Genomic DNA, 26731 nt, shown 5'->3' on the forward strand with positions numbered 1-26731 from the left:
TTTTCGACCAAGAATTGTAGTATTTAGTTGTTAAATAATTCATTTTTAATTTGATTAATTTTCATAAATTTCCACAATCTATAATATATCACGCTCAAATCATGAGTATTGCATGTCCACATATTTTCAATATATAACTTGTGAGCCAAGGCATACTACAGACTCTACATCTTTAACTGCGTATGTATAGGTTCCATTGTGGCACCAGTATGCTAGAGTATCTTCTCATTCAAATTGAAGCAGCTCTACCTCCACTGACAGTGAGAAATGGATTTAATAGCCAGAGAACAGCTTGTCAGCAGTCTGAAAAACACAACGTTAGGAGACTTTGTGCACTCATCCCCCCTACCCCCAGGGATCTGTATTGGGGGGGATATTATAAAGATTGGAAAATATCTATGTCAACACTACATTCTGATCCCCCAACCCTCCACCCTTGCTGGAAGGTATATTTTTCATTCCCTATTCATTGTGAAGCTCCATGCAGTAGCACATAGGAGTTATACACCATATAGTGTGTAATGGAAGGACGCGTAACAAATGAAACACATCATTTGATTCGATCTGTTGATATCACGGGCATTTTTCACAGCCGACATTTTGTGCTGTATTTGCTGAATTGCGTGGGCAGATTTAACCAATGAGGGTTCAGGTGGTTACCCGACTGGGTAAGCCATAACTTAATAACCAAATGGATTCAGAGGATTCAGTACATTATAATCGGCAGATGCTTCATGTGATATACTGCACTTTTTTTTTTATTTTGTTTACAACTGATCAAATTTAAATTAAAATGATGAAATGGAAGCTAGGTTAGTCAGAGGCTCTCTTAGCCATAATTGCGCGTCTTGTCTGGCTGTTGTCTCTCTAGGGGACCAGCAGGCAGCTCAAGGGCGTGTTGTTATATTTCACACTTTAATGATGTGCAAGGCATGCTCGCCTCTTATCTGTGCCACTATTTTAGTCACCGACACTCGAAGTTACATTTTAACAGCAAAATTTAAGTTGCTTCATATTTCCTTAAATAAGCCCCAAATTGTTTTTATGAATTTTACTGCTCTGACAATAATGTAGTATTTAGGAATCAACAACAGTCTCGGTGTTTATTTATTTTGTATATATTTCCATTACTTGGGGATTTTGAAAAACACAAACTGTCTTATAAATAGCTCATGCCCAACGCATAATGCAAAAGTAGCTTTGTATTTAATTTGCCCCTCTATGTATCTATTCATTTTTTCTTGAATGATTGTTCCATTTGTATTAATTGCTCATTTTATATCTGATACATGTTGGAATAAGTAAAGTTGACTAAAGAAAATTGGATTCTTTGCACTTGACTGTATTCATTTAAAAGAAGTTGGACAGCTGCATATGTTGATTTGGACTTTTTCTGGCCACTGGATATTTGTGTTTCATTTACGAAGCTACAAATCATTGCTAAAACTAAACACTGCATTCACATCTAATGATGCAAAACTCGCATAAAAAGAGCCAGTCAATGATTAAACTGTTGAAGTATTGGCATTTCAGTAATGACTCTTGGCTTACCGACAGTAGACTGAGTTAATCCATAATGGTAATAAAGGCCAAAATTTGAAGTCAAAATGACAAATCTTAATGAAACATGCGATTCATGACTACAATATAAAACGCAGAGATAAAACAGAGACTGCAGCGGGTCACTGGGCTACTTTAATTCCTGGAAGCCTCACTACGCTTTGACAGTAACATGAATGTTTTGACAGCTCTCCGGTGACCTTCATCAGAGTGCAGGGAACAGCGAGTTATAGCCTCAGCAGTGTCATTTGAAAGAAATATATTTACAGTTCAGAACGTTGGTCCCCCACAGGAGCGAGCAAGCTTATTAAGCAATGGATACAAAAGGAGCTTCTATTGTTTAATACCTGAGCGGCTTCCGACACAGGCCTATCTTCTCAAACATCTCAAATATTATTTGATTATATCAACTGGAGAGAGTTTGCTCTGGCAACCAGTAATCAAAAGAAAATCATCAGCAAGTCTCACTTCGCACTGACAAAATTATAATGTACAAACTTAACATGTTAAAATTATATTTATGCTACCAATGCTGCCAAAAGATCCTGAAAACGCCCCATCAACTTATGAATGTATTTTTTTTTATGTTGCTTTTTTTCATTGCTGATTTATACAAGCATTTTAAAAAAGCAAAGCAAATTGGAAGTCTTATTGTCCTACTGCTATTAAAAAAGACTATCTTCCGCTTATAGTAATTTTGATACAATTGTTCATACTTGGGTTTTGTTTTCACACCTGAGCTCTTCTAACTGATATAACTAGGCCGCTTTGTGCAGCAGACCGAAATCACTATTGAAAGAGTCGAACCTCCTTTGACAACAATGCAAAGCAGCAGCCTTGCTGGCATTTTCATGTTTTGTAGCACCACAGTGAATCTCATCCAGAAAGCGAAACAAGACTCTGCTCGGGAAAACTCATTGATACAACAGCAGTGGACCAAGTGGGGTCATGTAATCTCCCACTGTCTTTCCTTGGCTCAGTCTCAAAGGATGTGGGGGCAATGCACAGGTGATGTGAATCCAGGAATAAGAGAGGAAGGGAGGGGAGAAAGGCAGGAAATGAGATGGGAGGCTAGATGAATAGCACAGGCAGATGAATTTCTTGCAGTCTGAGTGGAAAACATTCTTTTGGCAGCACTGGAAATAGGCAGACAAATGGTGCTTCTACATGCGGGACCTCAATGTCACATTTAAGTCAAATAGGAAGCAACAATTCAGACTGAACATATCAGACCATGTTCTTGCCACCTCAAGATGACATGTACATAAATATACCAAAAAAATCTGTATGATGGGACTTTACACCAATCTGGATATTGTGTTCAAAGCCTGGGAGAATTTAATGACCATTGCATGTGAATTAAATAATAAGCAACGCAATTCCTTGCCATATATAAAAAAAAAAAAAAAAGACAGTCCTCAAGGTGAGCATAGAAATAAATGCATAGAAATGAGCCAAGTCTAAAGGTTCTGTATTAAATAGAGATTCAAAATATTCCAGGCATAATTAATCCATTCCATTTTCAACACTGCTTTTCCTGTTCAGGGTCGTGGGGGGTGCTGGAGCCTATCCCAACTGACATCAGGCGAAAGGCAGACTACACCCTGAACTGGTCACCAGCCAGTCGCAGGGCACATATAATCCAATAAAAAATAATTGAAATGTATTTGATTTTTTTGTGTTTCTATAAAATGGTTCTGCCCTCATACAGCACAACGAAAAACAAGAAATCTATCTTTATCTGCTGTGTCTTTAAATGCTCCCGACTATATGCAAAATAAAGTCAAATTAGCAAGAGATGTACAAACAACAAGTTTATGCATACAATAGGTGATACAAGGCCTCCTTTCTAAATCGTGTTTTTATCCCTTAGGATATGTCGGTCTTGAGTGTAATGACTCTTGGTGCACACCTCCCGAGACAAATTGCCACTGACCCCCATGGATTTTCCAGGGCACACTCCATTCGAAATGGACTATTCAATTTCCCATAGGGAGCCCTGCCACTTCCTCAGCATGCATCATTGAAAATGAAGTCACTTTCAGGTTTGCCTGGTCACAATGAGTCAACCTATATTTCTAATACGTCTTTAATTAATTGCTTACATTAATTGGTGGCATATAGCTCTGAATGATAATCTGGACAATTCTATGATGTTTGAGCTGCCACAGTGGGTAAAATTCAGCTTTCCTGTTGTAAATAAATGGATACTAAAACATTAATGTTGTGCACATGTTGGCACATATGTCACAGTTGCCCAGACAGCCACACTAATATGAATGATCTTTCATAAGACTCTGATTGCATCTAGAGAATCATATGTCAATTAGCATGTCATGACAACATGTCACCTGTTTTTTCAGTCTGCTGAAGCCCACGGCATGCCCCGAGGTTACTAGATCATTCACAGGAACATATTACATGACTGTTTCCAAATAATCATGTGACAAGAATGATGTGATGAAATTTTGATTGCGTGGTTAGAAAAAAAATACTATGAAACAATACTACTGTGTTCCTGCTTGGGTGTGAATCTACATACATCATCATAATCACAAATGACCACAATAATCTAAGTAAACTGGGCAAGCTCTGTCAACTTTTAAATCAAACCACTTGTTTATGTTTCTACCAAATCCAGTTGTTTGTATACTGTAAGTCTTCAACTTGTCAACAGGCCAAGATATGACAGACCTATCTACTGTTGCTTTTTGAAGTGAGCTAAGGCCCACAAATCAAAGCCAACAAAGCACCAGTATAAACATATCTATTGTGGACACACTGACAGTAAATCATCAGAGCAGTTGAAAGCACTGAATCATTTCACAAAATTGCCGGAATGCACTAACTACAACCAACGTGCACGCAATACTTTTTAGCAATTTGAGTAGAGGTACAGGACTTTTCGTGGAATGGAAAGTGGCCTTCCTCATCCATATAGTCATAGTCATCCTCATCCAAGCCGAAAAATACAGTTTTTGCTTACCATAGTCTGAGAGGCATCGACCGACACTATTGATCTTAAGTAGATCTGCCATTCTGCTCGGGAGCCAGATGAGCCTTGTCGACATCGATCCCCCCCCCTTTTTAGTCGGCATTTATCTTTCACTATTTCATTGGACTGAAATAATTCTATATCTGTCATCTTTTATTGTATGTATCACTATGGAAACTCTGTTTTTGTGACAAAAGAAAATGCAAAGCAGTCTACAGTGGAGTGAATGGGGCCAATGAAGGAGGGCCATGAAGGATTGTTGCCAGAATGAGGACTAAATTTACAAGGAAGGTATTTTCTTATTGGTTGAACTTTTATAAGGTTGTTGGAATTTAACATTTGCACTAAATATCTGTTTGAGCCCTTCGAACCTATTCCAATCTTGTGTTGCTGTAATTATAACATCTTCATTGTGCTACATTGGTGAAAACATGCTTCTAGATTGTCAAGCTAGAGAAAAAAAAAAAAAAACTAATACTTAATATTCTGTAAAATCACCTCTGGGCTGTCATTAAATAAGCAATAGGTTTTTTTCCCTCCACTAGTATGTCAAATCCTTTTTGCATATATGTAACAAGGGAACATGAGTAATCCTCCATGTGAAAGCCTTCATTGATCTGAAGCATAATAATGGGCCTTTGGTAAAAAATTCAAAAAGGAATTGATCATTATGCATGAAGAATATGTGTTAGTTCACAGTGCACATCGCAACTAAAAATTCATTTTTCATGAAATTCCTGACGGCCACTTAATCGCAGGTGTTATTAAATGTCATGTCAACGGATCAACACTGTCAGGGAGGCTGGTATTTATTTAAATGATACAATATCTCAAAATATTATTTATTTAAAAAGAAGACACACATATTTGCTTAATACCTACTACTACAAAAGAGAAAGCGTAACCCTTTGAAATGGTCAATGGAGCTGAAAGAATTTCGCTGTCAGTCTCCCTGGTTTTATGTGAAGCTACAAAGGCAACATCTGTTGTTGATTCAATGTGTTCTGATACCTGTCAAAAAGAGATAGGCGACACGTCCACAAACGTCATACGTGATGCTCCATGGTGTTGAAAACAGCTTCTTGTGGCCCAAATGCTACACTTTGTTAGAGCCATTATGACTGGGTATGGACAACAATCTGGATATTTTTTTATGTTGTGGCCATTTCTTTTTTTATTAATGGCACATGACACTGTGAGGAAATTTGTTTTGATTTACCACTGGAAGCTTAATGATGCATTTGTGAAATTATTATCCATGAAGTGTTTAATGGGACATGAAAATGTCTTTCTAAAAGTTTTGAATTCCTAAATAAATAATCATTTAAGGATATCTTGGTTTATTTTGTATACTGACAAATTCACATGTATTGCAATCTTGCAGTTTTGCTGAAAGTAAAATGGATGAATTTGGAAGTTTCGTTTGCTAAAGCAACTTTCTGCATAGTCATTCTCACAATATTAACAGTAACCAAAACATGAACTCCTTTACAGAGATAATAAAAAACATCTCATCACAGTGTAAATTAATCAGCTCCTGGGTATGTCCTTGTATGACTTCGATTACATCACAAACCAATTATAACTCACTCCAAAATTTTTGAACCCACAAGAAACAAATATAACAATTTGATAGCAATTTCTTTACCAGTTCATGATAATCTAGAAGATTAAACTGTGAAATGAAAGTCCCCATATGTTCAACCAACAGAATTTAGCTAATTGCTGAATGAGGATTTAATGCACCCTGGTTTTTGTGCACAAGCTGGGATTTAAGCATTAAAAATCCATTTGATTTGTCATGTGTAAACATATTAAGAAATTAATCTGTTGTCCTACTTCATGGCAGATCATGGGGGAAAATAATTTGCTTAAAAAGTATACTAATTTATAGAGAGCCCAGTTATACCTACAAGCTTTTGTGTACAGCCTGTCGTTGAGCTTAAGCTGGACATGGCTGTTCATTGTGATGGTGGGAAATAAATACCAGGGATTTGTACAAGCACGGATATCATTCCCCTTCTGTTTTCCGTGGTTTGATGTGCAGAAAGAAAAGGTTTTAAGAATCCTGTTAGTGCACCAGATAAAGCACACATAACCTAGTCCATTCTCAAAGGAGCAAACCCAAACAGAGGATAAACCCGCTAAGTGTTTAATAGACCACAGGTGGACATTAAAAATCAACCATGTCTGGTGTATATTTATATATATATATTGTGCATCCAATTTTCACGGTCGATATCCTTATCCGGCGTCACTCCTCCTGGTTTTAATACCCAAATGAGGATATAGTGTAAAGGTGTGGGACTGCACATTGCATAACTGGACTGCGTAGGTTTGCATCACAGGGGGGCAACTAACCAAAGCCTGTATTAGAGGCAAAGTGCTGTGCATGTCAGGTTTGTGCTGCATTAGCACTGTCTTCTTCCTGCAGCTTCCCTGCTGTCAATTCCAAAGGTGTTTTTTGTTTGGTGCATAAATACGTACATTCCACGGACACCTTCCTAATCTAAATTAAGTGTTAACTGGGATTCTGGTGCTGCCGTATCAATACATTCGATGGCCATTTGACAGCTTATTGCACTTAATTGATCACATGACTGGCATCATCCATCATCATCGGTGAGAGTAAAACTCGGAGGCAAAAAGTCACACACACGGTTGAGTTCATAAGCAGTTCAGCATGAATATTTGATACAAAATGACTTGTTTCAATGTTATCACTGTGTTGGCTGCAGAACCAAGGAAAAAGTATAAGTAGATAAACACAGAAAACTCAAAACTTCATTTTACTGCAACTGTCCTACTGCATCAGATTCAGGTTGCCTACACCAATTTAATGATTAGCAAATAATCATTAAATTCATGATTCACTTGGATAAAACAAAATATATGGTAGGACGTTTTTGGAAGTCAGCATCAAATTTAAGTGTATTTTATTGTTTCAGCGTATTAATGAGTGCCTAACTTCAGATTCTACTTGTTGATTGCTAACATTTCCTCAGAACTTTGCCGGTGCAGTTAAGAGATGTTGAAGAGGGAACAGTTTGAATTAATTTAACTTCATGTACAATATTTCAAACAGCAAATTCTGAAATACCAGCCTCCCCAAATAGATTGTGTCTGACATTAGAGGTTCCATTGCACTGCTATTTTTGGATTCCAAGTCATCATGCGGCATTATTGTGCATCTGGATAAACCTTCACTATAGAATAATGAGCAGCTTCTGGAGGCAACACACTGACGTACATAGCCGTGAACAGACATTAGATCAAATACAGGAATGGCACTTACCTTGGAACACAGAAAATGTCAATTTGTGAAAAATGTAAGTGTGCGTGTGTCTGTGTGTGCGTGTGTCTGTGTGTCTGTGTGTGTGTGTGTGTGTGTGTGTGTGTGTGTGTGTGTGTGTGTGTGTGTGTCTGTGTGTGCGTGTGTGTCTGTGTGTGTTTGCAAGTTTACACAATCATAGATGTAAGCAAAGACTAGAGTGAGAGGTGGACGCTTACCTGCCCAGATGCAGCTATGCAAGATGTGTACAGTATGTAACATTACACAAGTCAAACTATTAGAAAAAAAATGTGTTGTTTGCAAGAATAATAAGCCACAGCAAGCAAAAGCCAAACAGAACAATAGCATGTCAAAGCAACATGAATATTCTACTCATCATCTTCTTGAGTATGTCTAATGCCTAGTCGTTAAACCATCAATTGCTATATTGTGCTTGGTTTAAGAACAAAAAAACTGAATAGGGATTTACCTTGAATGCTGAGTAGCGACCTTAGAAGCCAAGTTTCCCCTCTCTGCCCTGAGGAGAAGAGTCAAACGGCAAAGATCAGACGTCCACTTACCCCACAGGGAGAAGAGGTGAGGATCACAGCCAGGACGGGAGGCCCACAACACTATGATCACGCCTCACGCAACCCCAAACCCATTACTTGAACCATGGACAGCAACCCTATGTTCTTCTGCCTGTTGTCATCTTTCCATGCAGCAAGCAGGCGACGGATTGAATGCGTGAAGCAAAAGATGCACCTACCTTGAAGACAGCTATTTAAAAGTGCCGCTAACCTCAACTATGATATTGGGTATGTAAATGCCATTGGGTAATGAATTAAAAACAGAGTGGGGAAGTACCTTTAGGTTTACCTATGAGTTTTGATAAGATGGTCCAGAATGAAAGCAAGTTCCCATCACAAAAAAAGGAGAACAAAAGGAGAGGAGGAAACACCAATAAGTGCAATGTTGGTTAAGGAAATGAAGACTGAGAGATTTGATGCTTCTGTTTGTGCAAACAGAGATGAAATGGCGACAAATGGAACCAAAACTGGGAACACTGATGGTTGCCTTAAGTATGGTTGAGTGATAAGCAGGAGTTACAATGACACTACGCTGCAGTGATTACAACACATGCATTCAATTCAGAACTTTTCTTAACTCAGTAAAGTTACGGAATTTACAGTAAACACTGAAACAGAATGGAAAGAAATGGCCGAACCAGACAGCGGAGTCGAAAAGACAATTCAGCTCGTAAAAGGGCTCATATACCCTTGAGAATTATCTCCAACGAGCGCCACTTTAAAAGTGTCACGTTTTGTGCTGGCCTCAACACACACAATTCAGAAGATAATGACAGCATTGGGGACAATGGAGGGAAGGCAGGAGAAAAGGAAGAGAGCTCATACCTTGGTCGCCCATCATCAGGTGTGCCAGACCTTAAAAAGGAAAACAAGAGCACAGTCAGCAGAGAACAAGGGATCATGGGAAGTTGTGTCAAAATAACAACGGACACAAAGGCATCTCTTTTCACAGTAGATGTCTGTGTTACTGGAAGGGATGGGACAAGGAAAAGTCGGAGGGAGAGGAATAGGATGGTGCGCACACACAGGGTCAAGCCTGATGAGCATTCACAGCTGGAATGCGTCATCGGCTACTTACTCATTCAGACATCTTCATTCATGTTTCATCGTATCCCTGATTTAAAATGCACAGATTTGCATCCAGTGAAGAAGTCCCCCACCATGACTTCAATTGAGTCATCCAAAAAAATTCATTTAAATGTGCCAATTAAAGTGAAGAATAGAATACAATGACTCAATCCAGTCACACAAGCGGTGCCTGCTATGTAAAGTAGACACCATTGCATGGACATGTGTGTACTTATTTATAATGATATTATATTGATACATTTTAATATTGAATAAATTACTCTATATTTGGATATCATTTAGCCTGAAATTAAAGGTGCTTGGTTGACATATTTTATATTATGATACATGTCAAATAAATCTATCATTCAAAACCAAATAAAATATTTTGATTGTGAAATACAGAGTAAATTGTATGAAGGTAAGATAGAACTCATTTCAATGTGTTCTGATTCCTGAAAAATAAACATTGACGCAAACAAGCGGAATGACCCCTGTCAATTTTTTGGATGGCAAAGTAATTGTGTATGTTAAAAGAATATGACAGACATAAGTTATGAACTCACTTCAATCAAGGGCCTCTACTGCAACAAATACAAACTAGAAATCCACCACCGTAGTTTTTAACCAAACTTTTGGAAAATGTTTTGCAACTACATAGCACACGACATTAAAATGACTTTTGATTTTGAAGTTCAACCAATTTGTTGATATTTTTTTTTCCTCTTACCGAGATATTTTCTCTAAGGCACAGCTAAACAAACCTTAATAGTGGGGCGGCAGATCATAACCTGATCCTCTACTTACCATTTCAACAACATTAATAAAGCAGTTACCTGCACCAAAACATTTGATAACATTTATGCGAGGATCCATCAGCCAAGTGTATTCACATTTGCACACTAGCTTTGGCAAAAGCTGAAAGCCTCGATAATACCCACCTTCAGAATATTTATCTTCTGGAAGCACGGACAAGCAAAGAGAAAGAAAGGAAGACATTCATTAAGCAGCATGCAGACTAGGACCGGCCGTTGCATGTTAGCATGCAAGGCATTGAAAAATCACATGCAAGTGACCCAATAGAACCCCATTTCTTATTTTGCAACACTTGTTTGTCCTTATTTACACACTGGAATACACGGCAAGGTTGAACACTTCATTTGATTTAAAAATATTACGTTGTCTTGAACATTTTAGAGGCTGATAAAACACCCAACAACACTGTTAAACCACTTTATAAAAAAGGCTATGAGGCATAATGCTTTGGGGCTGTAAAGCACATCTTGAGACTTACTCATTGTGTTATGTAGGGCATTTTTAATTCATTTATTTAAGCACGAATTACTTCAAATACTATTTAATTCAAAGCATTAGATATATTATGGGAGGAATAAAAAGCTACTCTAGGATAACGATTGCAAGAAAGGAAGATCCACGGTAAATATATTTGTGATAAACTGTGTCAGAGCAAGCAGGATTCGGGTGATTTGCTATCAAAAGCATTGTACAGTGGCAGTTCTTTGAAAACAAAAAAGCTTGAATTCTATTTTGTGTGAGTGGCGTGAGAAGGTGAGGGGGTACAAACATGTGACACACTCATCAAGGAGTCTAAGAAATGAATAAGATACATGCATGCTTAATTTTTTTTTTTTTTTGGTGTGTGTTGCTGGATTGCATGCAAAATGAGATGTTTAAGGCCCATAGACTGCCTATAAAAAAAAAAAAGCAAAACAGTCAGTCATTAAGTTTTCTCCAGTGTTGATTCTTGACCTAAATGCCATACAAAAAGTTTTGTTTTTAATGTACACTCTTTATATTTGTTTATTTTTCCTATGAAACACTAAAATTCTAAATATGCATGCAACATGTAGTTAACATTAATTAATAGGAAATCAGGTTGGGTTGTAAACTATGGGAAAAACGCAGAAAAGACCAATTTAAACCACAAAAATCAAATTCCTACCTCTTTAAAATGTTTTGTTGCCCCAATTCAAACGATCACTTGAGCCAAAAACTTACCATCGTCACTGGTTCCCGCTCAGACAACATGCACAAAAACATTTACATCACAGCTTTGTGAACAAATTGCAAAACAATAGAGCACCCAACTCTTTCAGTTTCTCTATGCTGCAATGAAATAAAAATATATTACTGCATACATTTTTTTAACTTTACTTTCACATGCAACTTTGTAGAGTGATTAATTTCATTTCATTCAACTGAGTGGTCTTCTGAATAAATACTTTGTTCACAAAGCTTGAAGATGACTTGCTGAAAAGCATCCAAGCAAAAGAATGACAATGATACTTGTAAAGCAAATAAATATGATGATGTAAAGAATGACAAAGATATTAGTAACATTGATGGCTTCTCTACATTTGAAATGCTGCACCTTACAGTATTGCTTCACACTGTGAAAATGTAATAGTTGTGTGGGTTATTGAAACTCATTTTATAATTATACCCTTTTGCATGAAAACTTCCCTGTGTTTTTGCCTGAATTATGTGACTTTATTCGAAATAAAAGACATTTAGTTTATTATTATCATGAAATTTTGACCGTTTCACAATATTACCAATTGTTCACTCTATCAGTGTCGTCAAAGCGAACAACTTTAATCCTATCATCGTGTTTCAATGATAAATAAAAAGATCTGTTATTAAAATCTAATTTGTGATGTCTAGATAACACGGTTTGGGTGTAATTGAGCTGCATCCCACAGAAAAGAAGCTTAAATTGAACAGCAGTATCACTTGCCATACTAGGCCATTAAAATAAGACCCCTTTAACTGTCTCTCTCCCTCTTTCGCTCTCTCTTTTCCCTCTGTAGTTGCACACACACCGACGCCATACACTTTCTTTCACAAATGTACCCAGCTGGTTACATTCTAATCCAGAGACATAAATCCATTTAATCCCCTTGTCAAAGTGATCCTAGTGCTATTGTGCTGGTAGAACTACACCAAAATGAACTCTGCTGTCTATCACATACAATCTGCATCTTGCGCCACTGATCATTTTCCAACAGAAACTCATCATGTGTGTGCAATAATTATATTAGAAAGTCAAGGCGCCGCTTTGCCGAAAGAAACATCTGGCATGTAATGACAGAAAACAAATTGAAGAAGGTTACAAATTATTTAAATTGTTTGTTTGTTCTGTTTCGATTTTAACATCTTATAGTCGAGCGGATTCCTCGTATCTCTAAAATCATTATTAACAGTTTGTATAGTTGTCTCTCTTTTTTTTTTTTTTTTAAATCTGTTGTGTGCCGAGGGGAATATTTGTTTGAATTTTGTAAGAATTAAGACCGTACTGCCTTTGTGTTTAAGTTTGCATGGCATCTGAAACAACAGTAATACGTACGATCACTAAAATAATTTTCCTAATACAATAATGCAAAACAAATAATACTGTGTGCCTTGAAATGAGCCTGCATTATGACTTAACTGCAAAGAATAGCAAAGATTTTTTTATGTCTCTATGTGAACAAAATTCATTCTGTCTCATACTTAGAATTTTTCCAAGTTCATTTATCTCAGGCAGTTGTCTTTTATAGGTTGTTATTTACCAGTTGAATTATTTTGCCTTCAACAGAGGGTCACGTAGAGTCAGCCTCTATATTGTGACACTCTAATGACGGCAAAAGATTTCCGCCGAAACATGACAGCTAGGTAACAACCTACAAAACCTCTCTCTGAGATACAAGAACTATTTGTACAAAAGCAGGGGAATGGAAATCAGATTTGAAGATAAGGGTCCTTGTTTTTGTAAACAGGTGCCCATACGCTCAAGGAAGAAACAAGCACATCTTCATTTTCATGCAGTGGCAAGACGAACAGCATTGCGCCTCGCTATGCATACTTTTTGTTGCTATAATTCCCAATTAGGAAATGATAAAATTCACCGAATAACTTCATGGGATTATGTTAAATCATGCTGATTATTATTATTATAATCCGCCTATCCAAACAATAATTTAATTTCTAAATAGCCTCAAAGCGAAGCAGTTTTGTCATGGTAATATTTTTTTGGAAAGTAGGTCAGCTCCAACAAAACCTAAACTGAAAAACTGAAACATCAATTGCTTAGAAATAACTTTGGTTGTGGTAATATTCAGTTAATAATCACATACAGACTCGAAGCAAATGGACACATATTGACTGCTAATTTTGTCTCATTACATGACATGTCAATACATTCTGTATGATACAAAATTATTTTTGTGCAACTCCTGTGTGGCATGTGGTGTATCTCTGCGTTGAGGTGCGTAGATGTAAACTAAACTAAGTTGATAATTAAGTAATTCCTGAAAATTAAATTAGAAAATGAATTCCTTGCAAAAGGTAATTGTTGGCATGCAGAATTTATTGCTTTGAACGTCATGCAAAAGACAAAACGGCAGCAGGGTGTTTTTAACTCACAATGCATTCATTGCATGGTCTTACATAAACAAGAACGGAGAAGATTAGGAATGATGGATAGATATAATATAGTATTTGCATGAACCCAGCTGAGACAAGGGCTCGTCACTCTTGTTGGAATTATTACGAAATACCAATCAGGCATATGTCATCGGCATGTAAGAATGGAAAATAGCACAAGGGAACAAAGCCAACCCATGGAACCCGTGCAATACTAATTTACTGTGTTTGGGAATTTGGCAGACCAATGGGTTTTTTCTTTCACACGCCCCTAAGACAGCTGACAATTTGGTCAATTAGACTAGACTTTAAACTAGATGAAATCAGCGCTAAATTGTGATGCAGGTTTGTGAAACATGATTTTAATCAATGTGATTGTATTTCTTTCATAAACATGACATAGTGTGAACATCAAATGTTTAGATTTGACTTTAGACCAGCTCAAAGGAAGTTCAAGTTGTGGCGCAGGTGGCGCAACGTAATTTTGGTGGTGATGGGGGTGGCATGATTGCTAAGCACCACTCGTATAAATGTATCATTCAGCTACGTCTGTATGCTCTGAGCAGATGGCGTGCCGTACTGACAATATAGTCCAATGGTGATCTTTTCAAAGAGGCAGACCAAACAGAGGGGGATTTCACAGAGCAGATGTGCTGAAGGACCTTGTCATTCTTTCACATCTTGTGGTTTGGAATCATCCGACAGGATTATCAGCATAGTGTATACTCTAGTTCTTATAACCCTAATCCCAGGATTGACCAAATCTAGCATAGTGTTACAGGTGAGGACACTTCTGTGATGCAATAATGGTATTACACTTGATTGGTGGGAGACTTAAGATATCAATGCTCAAACCTGTCAAATATCATATAACAGATCTTGCAATTTTAAAAAGTGATTTGCGCCACCAATCACCAAGAGTTTTCCTTCTCAAAATGTGCTTGGAAGTATTTTAAAGAAAACAAATATGTGCTTTTTTATTGCCAGTGTGTGACAAATCCAATCTCAAGTGTAGCTCCTCTGCCAAAATAATGTTTAAAACCACACACACAAAGCACAGAGGATTAAATACAGATTAGCTGTTAACATTAAAATGTATTCTTCCACTTTTAATTCAAAGATAGACATGGAGAGGCAAAAAAATGATGAAACGGTTAAAACTTTAGCATTGTTAATATCAAATGACTGATTAACACCTAACAAGCTCTAATACAACGCAAGATGAGCTAAAATGCAAAAACACTCAGAAGTGTGACAAAAGCCAAATTATATAACTAGTGGGGATTGTGTCTCCTACTCTTACAATTTGAAAACCGCAAAAAAATTCAACTTCAGGGAGAAGTATGGACTAAACGATGATTCACGTTTTAGTGTCAGTGTTTGCGACTTGCAGTTATGCTTGTGTTTCGTGAGTCAGATTTTAAACAGCATTTATGGAATTCCACATATTGTGGTGGTCTTTGTCAATGACAATTTAATTGACTAATGTGGTCTTGAGGGAAAATAGAGTACACTTCTTGGCTGCCACAAGCAGAAGCTACTACTTAATGGTTCGCCTACAGGAGACAATCCTTTGACAATCACTAGCAGTTGTATTTAAACTAGGTAGAAATCCCGCAGGAAATACCTCTAATCTTTTGATCCGAATATCTGTCTTTAGACTCAGAGGCAGTAACGCACGATTAATCTGCTATTGTCCGAGTGGAGCCGCACTTTGGCTTCTAGAAAATGACACTTTCCCAGATATGGATTGTGCTTGTGCAGTAATCGACGCAGGTCGTAGGAAGCACTCATTCGATGAAACTTCCTGTAAGGTGCAGAGCGCTTCCATTTGCAATGCTAAATGTGAAGGATTCCATGAGTCACTACTGTAGAATATGGCACACCCACACAGGGGAGAGGGCACCTCTCTGGTGCCGGGGTCACTTGACAGGTTTAGTAGCACTTCTGGGACTAGGTTAGGATTACTATTAATAGCTACATTTCCATCAAGGGAAACCGATTAGTTTTCCACTGGAAAGTTTGGATCACCAAGCATGTTTTTTTTGTGTTTCGGCAGGATTTTGAGAGCTAGGTCAGTTACGGAAATAATATGACAGCATCTCGTGTTATTTACAAAAGCATGGGACTGCCAATGTGGAAGAAACATTTTTGACTGGCAAATATGTAAGTAGGCTCTAATGTATTCAATTACATAATTACAATTACATAGTATATGTAATTGTGACTGGCATTAGCAATGCTTTACTAACATGTCAACAAACACCCAACCAACATGAAAATCCATTGATGTTATTGATAAATCCAATTTATAAATTTAAATGTTACAAATTCAACAATCATACTAATTTGCTCCCTCCTCTATTGGCAAAACAGAGGGAACTGCAGCATAAAAAAAATGCACAATGTAGTAGCCTTGGAGCGCTGCAATAACATCCACAGACAGACAGTCGAGCTCATGAGGCAAGGTAGTGCACCGAGTGACTATTGTGAAAATATATAGCTCGATCTGCAGCCCCAGTGCACATGTTGATTGATGACATTTCCTTTATTGGAAGTAAAGGTTGGTTGAGACTGTGAAATATGACCTGGTCACTGCACACATATGTACGCTTTTACTGTTCAAGGCAGCCTCCACCGGCTCCAGCATAAGTCAAATCCTGCCTATGAATCAGATAATGGACCAAATAAAGCACTGCATCTTCTTAGTTGAGTCCTTTTTTTTTTATTATTATTTTAAACCAGGGCTGATTTATGTTGAGCTAATGTGCAATGAAATGCACAACATCATTTCATCTTATCAGGATGAAAATATGGGAATGCATCTATGTTATTTCTCTAATGAGAAACGGGAGCACAGATTCTGTGGGACTAAGCGATAGCTATGAAACAATGCATTTAAATAATTGTTCTAACCGATCAAAGGGATTTGTGCGGGGGTAGTCATGCAATGTCCGCGCTTGTGATTGAGCAGGGGAGAGATGACAGTTGTTGTCGCGTAGCCGTTAATCCTTTCATCTGATCAAAGTAATAGAGCAGCTTTGAAATGATTTAATGGACAGGTAATATCTAAATTTCAAGGTATTTTAAGGTTGAATCTGTGTGCTTGCATTAGCTAAGATGAAACATGGATGGAGGACAACTTTTGTTTACCACTCTGATCTGCCGAGCAATAATATCTTTTCGTTCAATTTGGCTGTTGAGTCTAATTCTGATTGACATAATCGCAAGCCTCTATTGTTCAAAAAAATTGGTTCAACACCAGTCCTCGTCTCAATTTTAGATGAGTGCTGGGAATTTGAACGGGCATCCATTTATTGCCTTTCTTTCCAGCAGTTGGTTTGGGGATAAAGCAAGCAGAAAATAACGTTGTGAACGTGGTTAATTGTAGGTAATTATGTTTCCAAACAACTGGGTCTCTTGAGCACTTGCCAACCTATCAAAGGAGACAAAAAAGGAAATACTGTATTTTATCGGCTCCTTGTTTGAGTGTAAAACCACAGCTCATTTCAATAATAGCCCAGATACCAAGTTGCTTTGCACATTTTTACACTTTAGGCAAGCCCACTCGCTGCCCATCTTTGGCTTTTCACTCAGATTTTGGTTTTACCATGTTTATGCGTTTTACTGTCTTCATTATCAATGTATTGTTTTCACTGTCTTTGTTGTTGTATGACTCCATGTACAGCACTTAAACTTAATTGCAAGTAAAGTTTTAAATCCCAACCCCACAATATATGTAAATGCATCCTAATGTCCCAAATTACTCTCTCGTGTTAACTATTACCAGAAAAATACAAATATAAATAATCAATGACATGAACATGCAGGCTGTGAAATTCTGTTGGAAAAATATAGTATTACTGAAGTCGAGCAATTCGAAACAGAGACGCAGCTCCACTCTGTACGTCGAAGCGAGTTGATGAACTACGGCACCATGAATTTAAATGCGATTCCAGCAGGAACACAAACGTGCAGACGACATGGACGACATTTTAATTAGTTGCCTCACTAACTATGCCTCACTAACTATTGGCGGTCCAGTGAGAGGAACTTGGGCTGCAGTTGGAGGTCAATCGAAGCTGACCTAATGAGCTTATTTTTAACAATAATATTACATGCTCAAACGGGCCTAAAGGAAGTAACAACCAAACATTAATTATGGCTGGGTTGGATTTGACTAGCAATGCCATAACATCATGCTACATTATTGCATCTTCTCACATTTCATCATCATGAAGAACAAGTCAGTTGGATGGAAAAACAACTTCAATCTGAATTCAGTTAGTATATGGCATTACAATGCTATGTGAAGTTAATTTTAATTAAGCCATGCAATATTTCTTGAATTAAAGTTTGTTTCTTTTTATGTTTGCATTGAAAAATAACTTCGTGATTGACAACTTAACCCACACACTCCATTACTTCCAGTACATATTTGGATTTTTTCGTGTCTTATTGTAGGACATAGCATTGACAACATCATGACAGTCTTGCGTCATCATTTTGTGAGTCTATGCATCTTCTTATATGATTAGATATTTTCGTTAAATAAGACTACTTAATACTACTAATGCATCAGACTTGTGGTTTTTGCATCTGAGGCAAGCCACTGGAGGGTTCATTTCATAGGTCAACCGATCCCGGCAGACCTGCAGATAGGAATGGAAGAAGACCTTTGGGGATGGAGAGCACCAGCATGTTTTCCCTAATGAGACCTAGTAGGCGATCCACTCATTCCAAACAACAGCAGATCAATGGCACAAATGGAATTCACTAAATAGAGAAAGGGATTGTTTACCTATTGAAAGTATGTTAATGCGGTTGGAAATCTGATTTTTTTTTTCCCCCCCAAAATCAGTGTGTTATGAATGGGGCTTTTTTTTTTTCTTTTTATACAGAAGACATTTTGTTCCGTCAAAGTGGATGCAGATATCTTACCTTCACTGCAGTCCATTCCTTGGAATCCAGTTTGAGAACAGTCGCAGGTTGGTTTGTTGTCGATTAAACTGCACACTCCACCATTTTGGCACATGTTAGCTGCGCCGCACAGGTCCTTCACGACCCCTTCACTGTCCACCATGACAGATGCTGTGTTGTTGACCTTTATGTCCGTTATCCTACCGGCGAAAGGCGGCTGATCCCTGATGGCAGCCGACGTGAGTCGCAACGCCACCGATCGCAACTCTGGCGGGATGCCACCGACAAACAAGTGGCTGAAAACGGTCATATCCCGTCTTTTGGACTTGACCTCCACCCACTTGATCTCATTGTCCACCATCAGGGTTGTGTTCTTGAAGTTTCTTCGTATGGTGACGGTGTGCCATTGGCTGTCATTGACCGCAGTGTCGGATATCACGGAGGCAGGCTCGGCGCAGAAGATGGAAAAACGAAGGCTGAGTTTCCCGTTCAGTAAGAGGAGTTCCAAAAAGTCACAAAATCCCTCGTCGTCAAAGTAAACCAGCAGCCCGTGGGAGCTCTTTGTTTTCATGTTGAAACTCATTTCACTTTCGCAGCACGCGTTCCACACTGGGAAGCGAGCCCACTGTCCCTGTGCACCTGTAAACTCCAGACAAGTGCCAACTTCTACATAGCCACAAATGAGCAGCCCGACCCAAAGCAAGTGGGCACTGTGATGCTTTTGTAAAGCCATTGTGAGAACACTAATCTATGTGGATGTCTAAATGTATTTACAGGATGTTTAGATTAAGCAATGCGTTTACTGAGCTGACCGTGACAGAAAATAGGCAGACAATGAAAGGTCTCATTGTACGATAGACAAATATTTGAGTTTTAACGGGCTAAAAATGTTGGCACTTGTGACTTGGGTCAGAAATATTAACACTGCCTGGGCTGTGTGTGCCAAAATAATCTGGTCTGTTTCAAGGTCCTCTCTGCCATGGCGCTGGACACTAAACGAACAGTGCTTCAAAGACAAAATTGTTTGTGGTCATGGAAGAGCTCCTCCTGATGCCAGTTAGAGAATGCACGGTTTCACGCGAGTTGAGACTGCAGCCTTAATCTTCACGTTCATGCCAACATGGTTTTGGCTGGTAACTGCTAGGCTTGCTGTGGGCTTTTCACCCCGCATCTTCCCTAACAAAGTGAAAATGAGCCATATGGAGAAACACTGGCTGATGAGTTCGTCAAAAGAGGCAGTCTGTCCGTCCAATCAAGTTCTCTGCAAAAGAAACAAAATGTCAATACAGCAGCAGCCCTTTATCTTAACCATTCCAACATTTGCATGCATGTTTACATGTGTTACATTTAGGGAAAGAATAAATTGTCAGTGTGAGACACCCATCAAAATGTAATCCCTACATGCACCAAAAGTCATGCATGTTGTCATTGTACCAAAACTTCATTTTTGCATGATTGTCAAAAATTGTACAAATCACAATATGTGAAGTCGGCTGGCCTAAAATGCTTCCCCGACGCCACTTTCTTTTATACAGTGGTTCACTCATTTTTAGACTTGCATGACAAAGTCATAAACTATCACAGACAATATTGTCTGTGTTGTTAATAAAGCGTTTATGATTGTGATAGTTTGAGCCTTGAGCAGATAAGATTCCATTCTTTGCTTTGGTGCCCGACAATACATGAGCAACCAGTCTTCGGTTAAGCATCATTTCAAAATGATGAGATATAAATGAGATGCGTTGATCTTTCCTATGGGATCAACTGTTTGGAATCACAAACAAATTGGACCTTTGACATTCCACTGTTTAATTCTTGCATATTCATATTGCCTGATAGCAGCATCAGCAGCATCGCCACCACCCAGGGGATTCAGTCTTAAAGAATCAACTGTTTATCTCGACCAGTAAGCAATTACTTTTTGTGACTCGGAAATGTTGAGACTTTTTCAAGAAAACCATATGCAAGACAGAAAACCAATGAGGCAGGAACAATGTCACACTATCGCCACCCGGCACTTAGTAAGCATCTCATCATCCCCAAACAGTCCACTGCCGCTAGGGGGCATTTGCACATGTTATTAAAAGATTGCTATACTATGCTGTGATGTATCAAGCAAACTAGAATCCTCATGCAAGGCTTTCTTTGTCATTCGGATTCCGTGGAACCCTTACTCATCATTCACACTAGCGGACGTGTACTTCACACACAGACATGGATCATTAGGGTCTTTGCAAAAGGCAAATGCTGCGCACAAGTACATCAGAAAACGTATATCATCTCTGATGTAGACTATCAGAGTTTTTAATACACTCAGAAATGTTACTTTTACATTAACTTTCGCATTTAAGAGAAGAAGAAAAATACACCCGAAGAAAAAAAGTGCACCATTTGCTCACAAAGGCGATTTGTGTAAGAAAATGCGTGCGTCTACCTCAATTTGCTACTTGTATGATGAAAGGACTTGGCGTTATCTCAAGTGTCTTTTAGGTGCACCCACATTCACAGTAACGTGGAATAAAAGGCGCAGTGTTGTTGAAAATTGTGTTAACTAATAAGAGTTAATTCATGATCGTCAAGCGCGTGCAACCCCCCCCCCCCCCCCCCCCAAAAAAAAAAAGCGACAGTGTACTCCGCATCGTTGACACATCTCATACCTTTACACTCTGCAGCAGACTACGATGCATTTAAACATATTTGTTAGAATTTTTACGCAAGTCTGGAGGGCGTGGAGACTAAAGGGGAATTAAATGCTATTATCACCTTTCTTCCTGTGCGCTCCGTACACTTGGACCGGACCCTAAATATAGTTAGCGCAAAAGGAGCAAGGGGGACAGAGACACCTCAAAAAACACGTTGGCCAAAAACATCCCACCGTGTGCTGAGAAGGAGAAAAAAAAAAAAAACGCGCGAGGAGACGGGTCACTTCCACACTTAAGTCCAGTTATAAGGTATCATTTACCTTCAACGTGCTTCCTTCCACGGTGTCCGCAGCTTACAAAAGCAAACACGTAAAGAAAACGAGAAATTTCTTTAAAATAAAAAAAAACATCAACAAGAATGAAAAAGATCAACGTGATTTCGGGTGAAGAGCAAAGGAGTGAGAATCCAGTTTTGGTGGAGGTGGAAAGAGGTGCAGTGTGCTTTCTCGGTTGAGCTTGTTCACGGACTGCGAGCCGCCACAGACACAGCGATCCACGTGACTCCCCCGTGCAGGGGAGGGGCTGGATGCAGCACCTTGGACAGCGGCTCGGCGTCCACACAAACACAAACAAGAACACCGAGATACTAACTTCTTTCAAAAACTGCAGTGATTAATGACTGTGCAAACATCCCTTTTCCAAGGACACAATTTAGCACGTTTAGACACTTTCTACACCAGTAGCCCCTGAGCTAGATAGATAGATAGATGGACAGATGGCTAGATAAATGCATCAATAGTTGGAGGGATGAATGGGTGGGTTGGGCAGACGGACGGGAAGACCGACTGTGTGACCTGATTGGTGGATAAACAGACACATGATAGACACATATAGATATATGTATATATAGATACACTTGATACAGAGATGGATAAATAAGACGTCGAGATCTATGGATTGGATGAACAGACATACAAACATCGCAGTAGCTATATTATGTAGATGTCTATATTGTATATATCATAGAATAGGTCAAGCTGATATGGAGTTTAAAATGCCATAAAAGGACATTGCCCAGTATAACAAATATTTCTCTTGGGGAGCTTTTACATATCCTTGCTGACTTCAGGCAAAAGAACCCCGTACTGGTCACCAGTCAATCTCAGGACACATATAGAGGCAGACCACCATTCACACTCAGCAGTTCCCACAGGCCTGAACGGAAGCCAAGCGAGTGAATCACTACCTTGTGAGTGAAAGACTATCACATTGAATATACTAAGAAATGGCAGGAACCAATACAGGCTCAAAAGTGGCAGACTGCTCAGAACACCTCTACGCAGAGTTTTCTCAGCCAATAATTGAGCAGCTCGGCGCACTATTTTGTCATCCATACATGACTATTTTATTTCCATCATGCCTTACTGTGTGTGCGCCTGTGTGTGTGTGTGTGCGTGCATGTGTGCGTGTGTCACCATTGAATGTAAGTAAATTGTTGTCGTTAACTGATCAATATCAATATAAAGGCATCAATTAAATAACCTCTTATTGGTGTAGTAGCATAGTGATCAATGGTACATTTATATATCGCAAATTGCTATAATACTTGATCAACCCACACCTCCCCCTTGATGTAATGATTTATCATTCTAAAGTAAATCTTTCTTTTTTTCCCCCAAAGTTATTTTTTTTCCAGTGATAGAAATCATTTTTTCAGTTCCTCTTGAAAGCATCTGTATGCCCCTCAGATTAAAGCTGATTGAATTTAGAAATGTGTGTCATTTGGTTTATTAGATTAGAAGACAGGGAAAAGGACATCACAAGTCTGAATTTAATTTCCGAGGAATTAATGAATCATACGAGTGTGGGCTGCAAAGAGCCGCTTGCATGTCCAGCTAAAATGAGCTTAGTGATTGTATTGACTCTTATATAATGACCTTGTACAGATGATGCATGAGAAAACTATTAACATGCCAAAAATCTGATTAAAAGTGAGATTTTAAAGCTCGAGCAAACAACCCAGAGCAAATTGCCACTCTCCTTATTGACATTTGATCCAGGGATTATTGGATCAATTGATTTCCCATTCACAATTTTTTTTTACACCTCACTTTATGATATAATTTCCAATATGATGACCATGAATTCCACACTTTAAATGTTTGGGGTTTTTTCTCCAAAAAGCAATTCTGCTGAAACAACTGGGCCAGTAGATCACAAGTGATCATCAAAACACCATTCTCCTTTATTTGGGAAAGACAAAAAAAAGCTAGTTTCTCAAGTCTTCACTTGCCCTATTCTACACTTATCTATAATATCTAGCATGTAGCTAACATGTAAACAAAGTTGCAAGCAGCAGTTTACCTTCAATATTCTTTTTTTTTTTTTTTTTTTTTTGGTAGTACTGTGTATGGAGTCCTTGCACAATTTCGTATCAATAATACATTAAAAGCAAGAACACAGGAACACTTGACCTTTTTTTTTTTAAGGGGGCTTTTATATACAGTTATCTGTGATTTGAAAACACTATACTGTACATTTTTAGTTTTATTAGTCGGGGTGCAATCTCAACAGTTACAATAAAAGCACAATATTGAAACATTGTTGCGCAGTGTAATTTTTTGGGGTCTGTGACCTCTTCAAGGTCGTTATATAGCAAATCTCTCATCCCCATAGACTGGATTTCATCTAAATGAATTCTACACCTAACTGAATCTGGAGTCTTACAAAAACTACTAAACTTGGCAATGCTCAAATGTGGAGATATGAGTTATAAAAGTTGAGCGCTATCTGTAAAATGTATGATAAAATGGAATTATATTCATTGAATGCAAGCTAGTGTGAAATGGCCTGATAAAATAGAGCCATGACACACCTGCTGGTCACAAATAGTAATCCCAACATTTAAAGGGAGCTGCTTTCATTCACTATTGTCATTGAAAGCATTTTAGGTGAATACAGGCTCAATGCAGTCCAAATTGAAAAGCGTTTGCACAAACATAGACACACACACATGCACGCACACAGAGAAAGATATACGTGTTATTTTTTGTTTATGATATTGATACACAAGCTTTGTATTTAGATGGATGGAAAGACGGATGGTTGCAAAGAGGGACAAACAGAAAGACAGAAATATATCGCAGCAGGTTGTATTTTTTTGTTGTTTTCGGAAAAAAAAATGGAAAGAAAAAAATTGTATTATTGTAGGAAGGCGACAATATGTAAACATGGTAAAGCATTCCCGTGGATTGATGACATTAGGTGTATGAGCTCAAGAGTGTGTGTGCACTTCCAAGACAAGCAAATAAAAACCCCAATCTCAAAAATAAACTCTTCAAATATATAGTCCATCTGTAAAGGTGGATGAATCAACATGGAAATGCCATTTCCCTTTTGCAAAGGAATGAATTCCAACACTAAATCCAGCATTAACTTGAAACCAAGAATGCTGTAAAGTTATAAAGTGTAACCCTGGACATAGATAGCATCGATAATTTGCTGGAAAGATTAAACGTGATAGAATTTCAAGACAACTCCCTTCCCTTGTGAGCACACCAAGCAGCCACAATTAAAAGTGTTAAACAGCTGCAAGGTGAAGGTTGCTAGCTTCCACATGACTGCTCCTGACAGGAAGAAAAATCCTTCTCAACTCAGGCATCTCCCTCTGCAGTCTTTTCGTGGGCCAGCGGGAGGAGGATCGCTCCCATTTTGCACTTTTCGTCAAAGTGGCAACCGGGGCCCGGGAACACACTTCATTAACTGCTCCAACGGCAGAGGATGGTAGCTTTTCCAGGGAGTAATCACAAATCTGAAGTTGCAAGATGACCACAATGCATTACGCAGAAAAGGCTTGTCACTCCCTCCAAGGTTCCTATCCTTTCAAGTGTGGGGCGCCAATCAATCAAATGAAATGAGCTGAGAAACCTTGGGTGTTATTTACACGTGCGTCTTCTCAGGTTGTTTCATATGTGACAAAACTAGTCCATCCTGTGAATTAGACGTGCAGGATCAGAAGTGAGCTTAATGTATGCCAACAAAAATTCCCGGAACCTGCTTTACATTTGTCAAAATTGATATTAACGCAATAACATGGAACGGTGTTCCAAATCCACAAAATTTATGGTTACCGATTCATTTGCCTTGTCATTACTTATTCTAATTTTTGTGCTTCTCTGCTACATCCTCAATTAGATAAGAAGTTATTAATTTATTTTCACTCAGCTGAAAATCTGGAGTTGCTCAGCGAAATGAGGATGAGAAGGCGGAGCAAGAGGTGTGGAATAGTTAACATTAGGCGAGGGCTTGATATGATTTCTCTAAAGACATACTTTTCAAGTCTGGGAAAACATTTATTAGACTATAAATGCACACAGCCAGAGCTTCATTGGCGATCGTATTCCATCTTACATCATTAATGTTTGATGTAAAAATTCAACTATGAGTGCTGCTGGGGACTTAATGGTATGAACGTCTTTGCAAGCCTCGTAACAGAAGACCAGCAAAAGCAAAGCCACAATCTCAATGCACCCATCCAAACACTCCATTGCGAAACTAATGGCGTAAGTATATGCATTCCGGTCAATATGAAAATGTGTGGCTTGTCAGTATTCACGCCAAGTACGCACCTTTATTTTTTTTCCTGATTTTTTGAAAACAATCATTTTGAAAAGGTAGCCTGTCAAATTGTTAAACTGTCAGTTCACTGGCTACACCAGATACAAGAGGGGACAATCCACGTACAGAACGTGGTCAAAATGTATCATATAGTGCTTTACTTGACTCGCATGCTTCTGTAGCATTAAACTGCAGCACTCTGAACCTATGCATTAATATTTCAATCTAAAGGTCTTCCAATTCATGGCTATGCTTTTACTCTCTTGTATTTTTTTCAATCAGTGATAAAGCAATATATGTTTACATCAGCAAAATGCTACTTTTACACTATATCCAGATTTTAATAAATCTGGCTCTTAGTGAACGAGGTTGGGAACATAATTTTATTCTTCCTTTGATTCTGTGACACCATCTAAAAAAAATCAAGACTTTAAATACAGACCGGCCTTGCTATTGAAATATTAAACTTTACATTATTCTAACCGAGATATTCTCTGAAAGTAATAATGCATGTCCTCTGAGTAGCAGACTGAAAGGTGCTCGTTCATGTGATGAGCAGATCTAGCAGCACAAGAATAACAATAGGAACAATTGGCACCTCATCTGGATTTTCAGAGACACATTCCGAAGGAATCAACCATGG

At 38.4% G+C, this 26731-nt stretch overlaps 1 protein-coding gene across 31 annotated transcripts in view; it reads right to left on the reverse strand.

The window, feature by feature from the left end:
• Positions 1-22010, reverse strand: part of LOC125978083 (neurexin-1a) — a 145676-nt gene extending 123666 nt beyond the window's left edge. For 9 of the 31 annotated variants that reach the window (XM_049735077.2, XM_049735087.2, XM_049735078.2 and 6 more), the window contains exons 1-5: positions 21792-22010; positions 18851-20090; positions 10426-10443; positions 9242-9271; positions 8317-8364 (exon numbers count right to left, since the gene is read on the reverse strand). In XM_049735077.2, coding sequence (XP_049591034.1) covers positions 8317-8364; positions 9242-9271; positions 10426-10443; positions 18851-19562 — 808 coding nt within the window. In that variant the 5' untranslated portion in view covers positions 19563-20090; positions 21792-22010. The other 22 variants (XM_068652503.1, XM_068652501.1, XM_068652499.1 and 19 more) reach the window with 8 other exon arrangements.
• Positions 22011-26731: the final 4721 nt, after the last annotated feature.

The sequence above is a fragment of the Syngnathus scovelli genome, chromosome 12, assembly GCF_024217435.2.
Source record: "Syngnathus scovelli strain Florida chromosome 12, RoL_Ssco_1.2, whole genome shotgun sequence".
In the NCBI taxonomy this organism is placed as follows: Eukaryota; Metazoa; Chordata; class Actinopteri; order Syngnathiformes; family Syngnathidae; genus Syngnathus; species Syngnathus scovelli.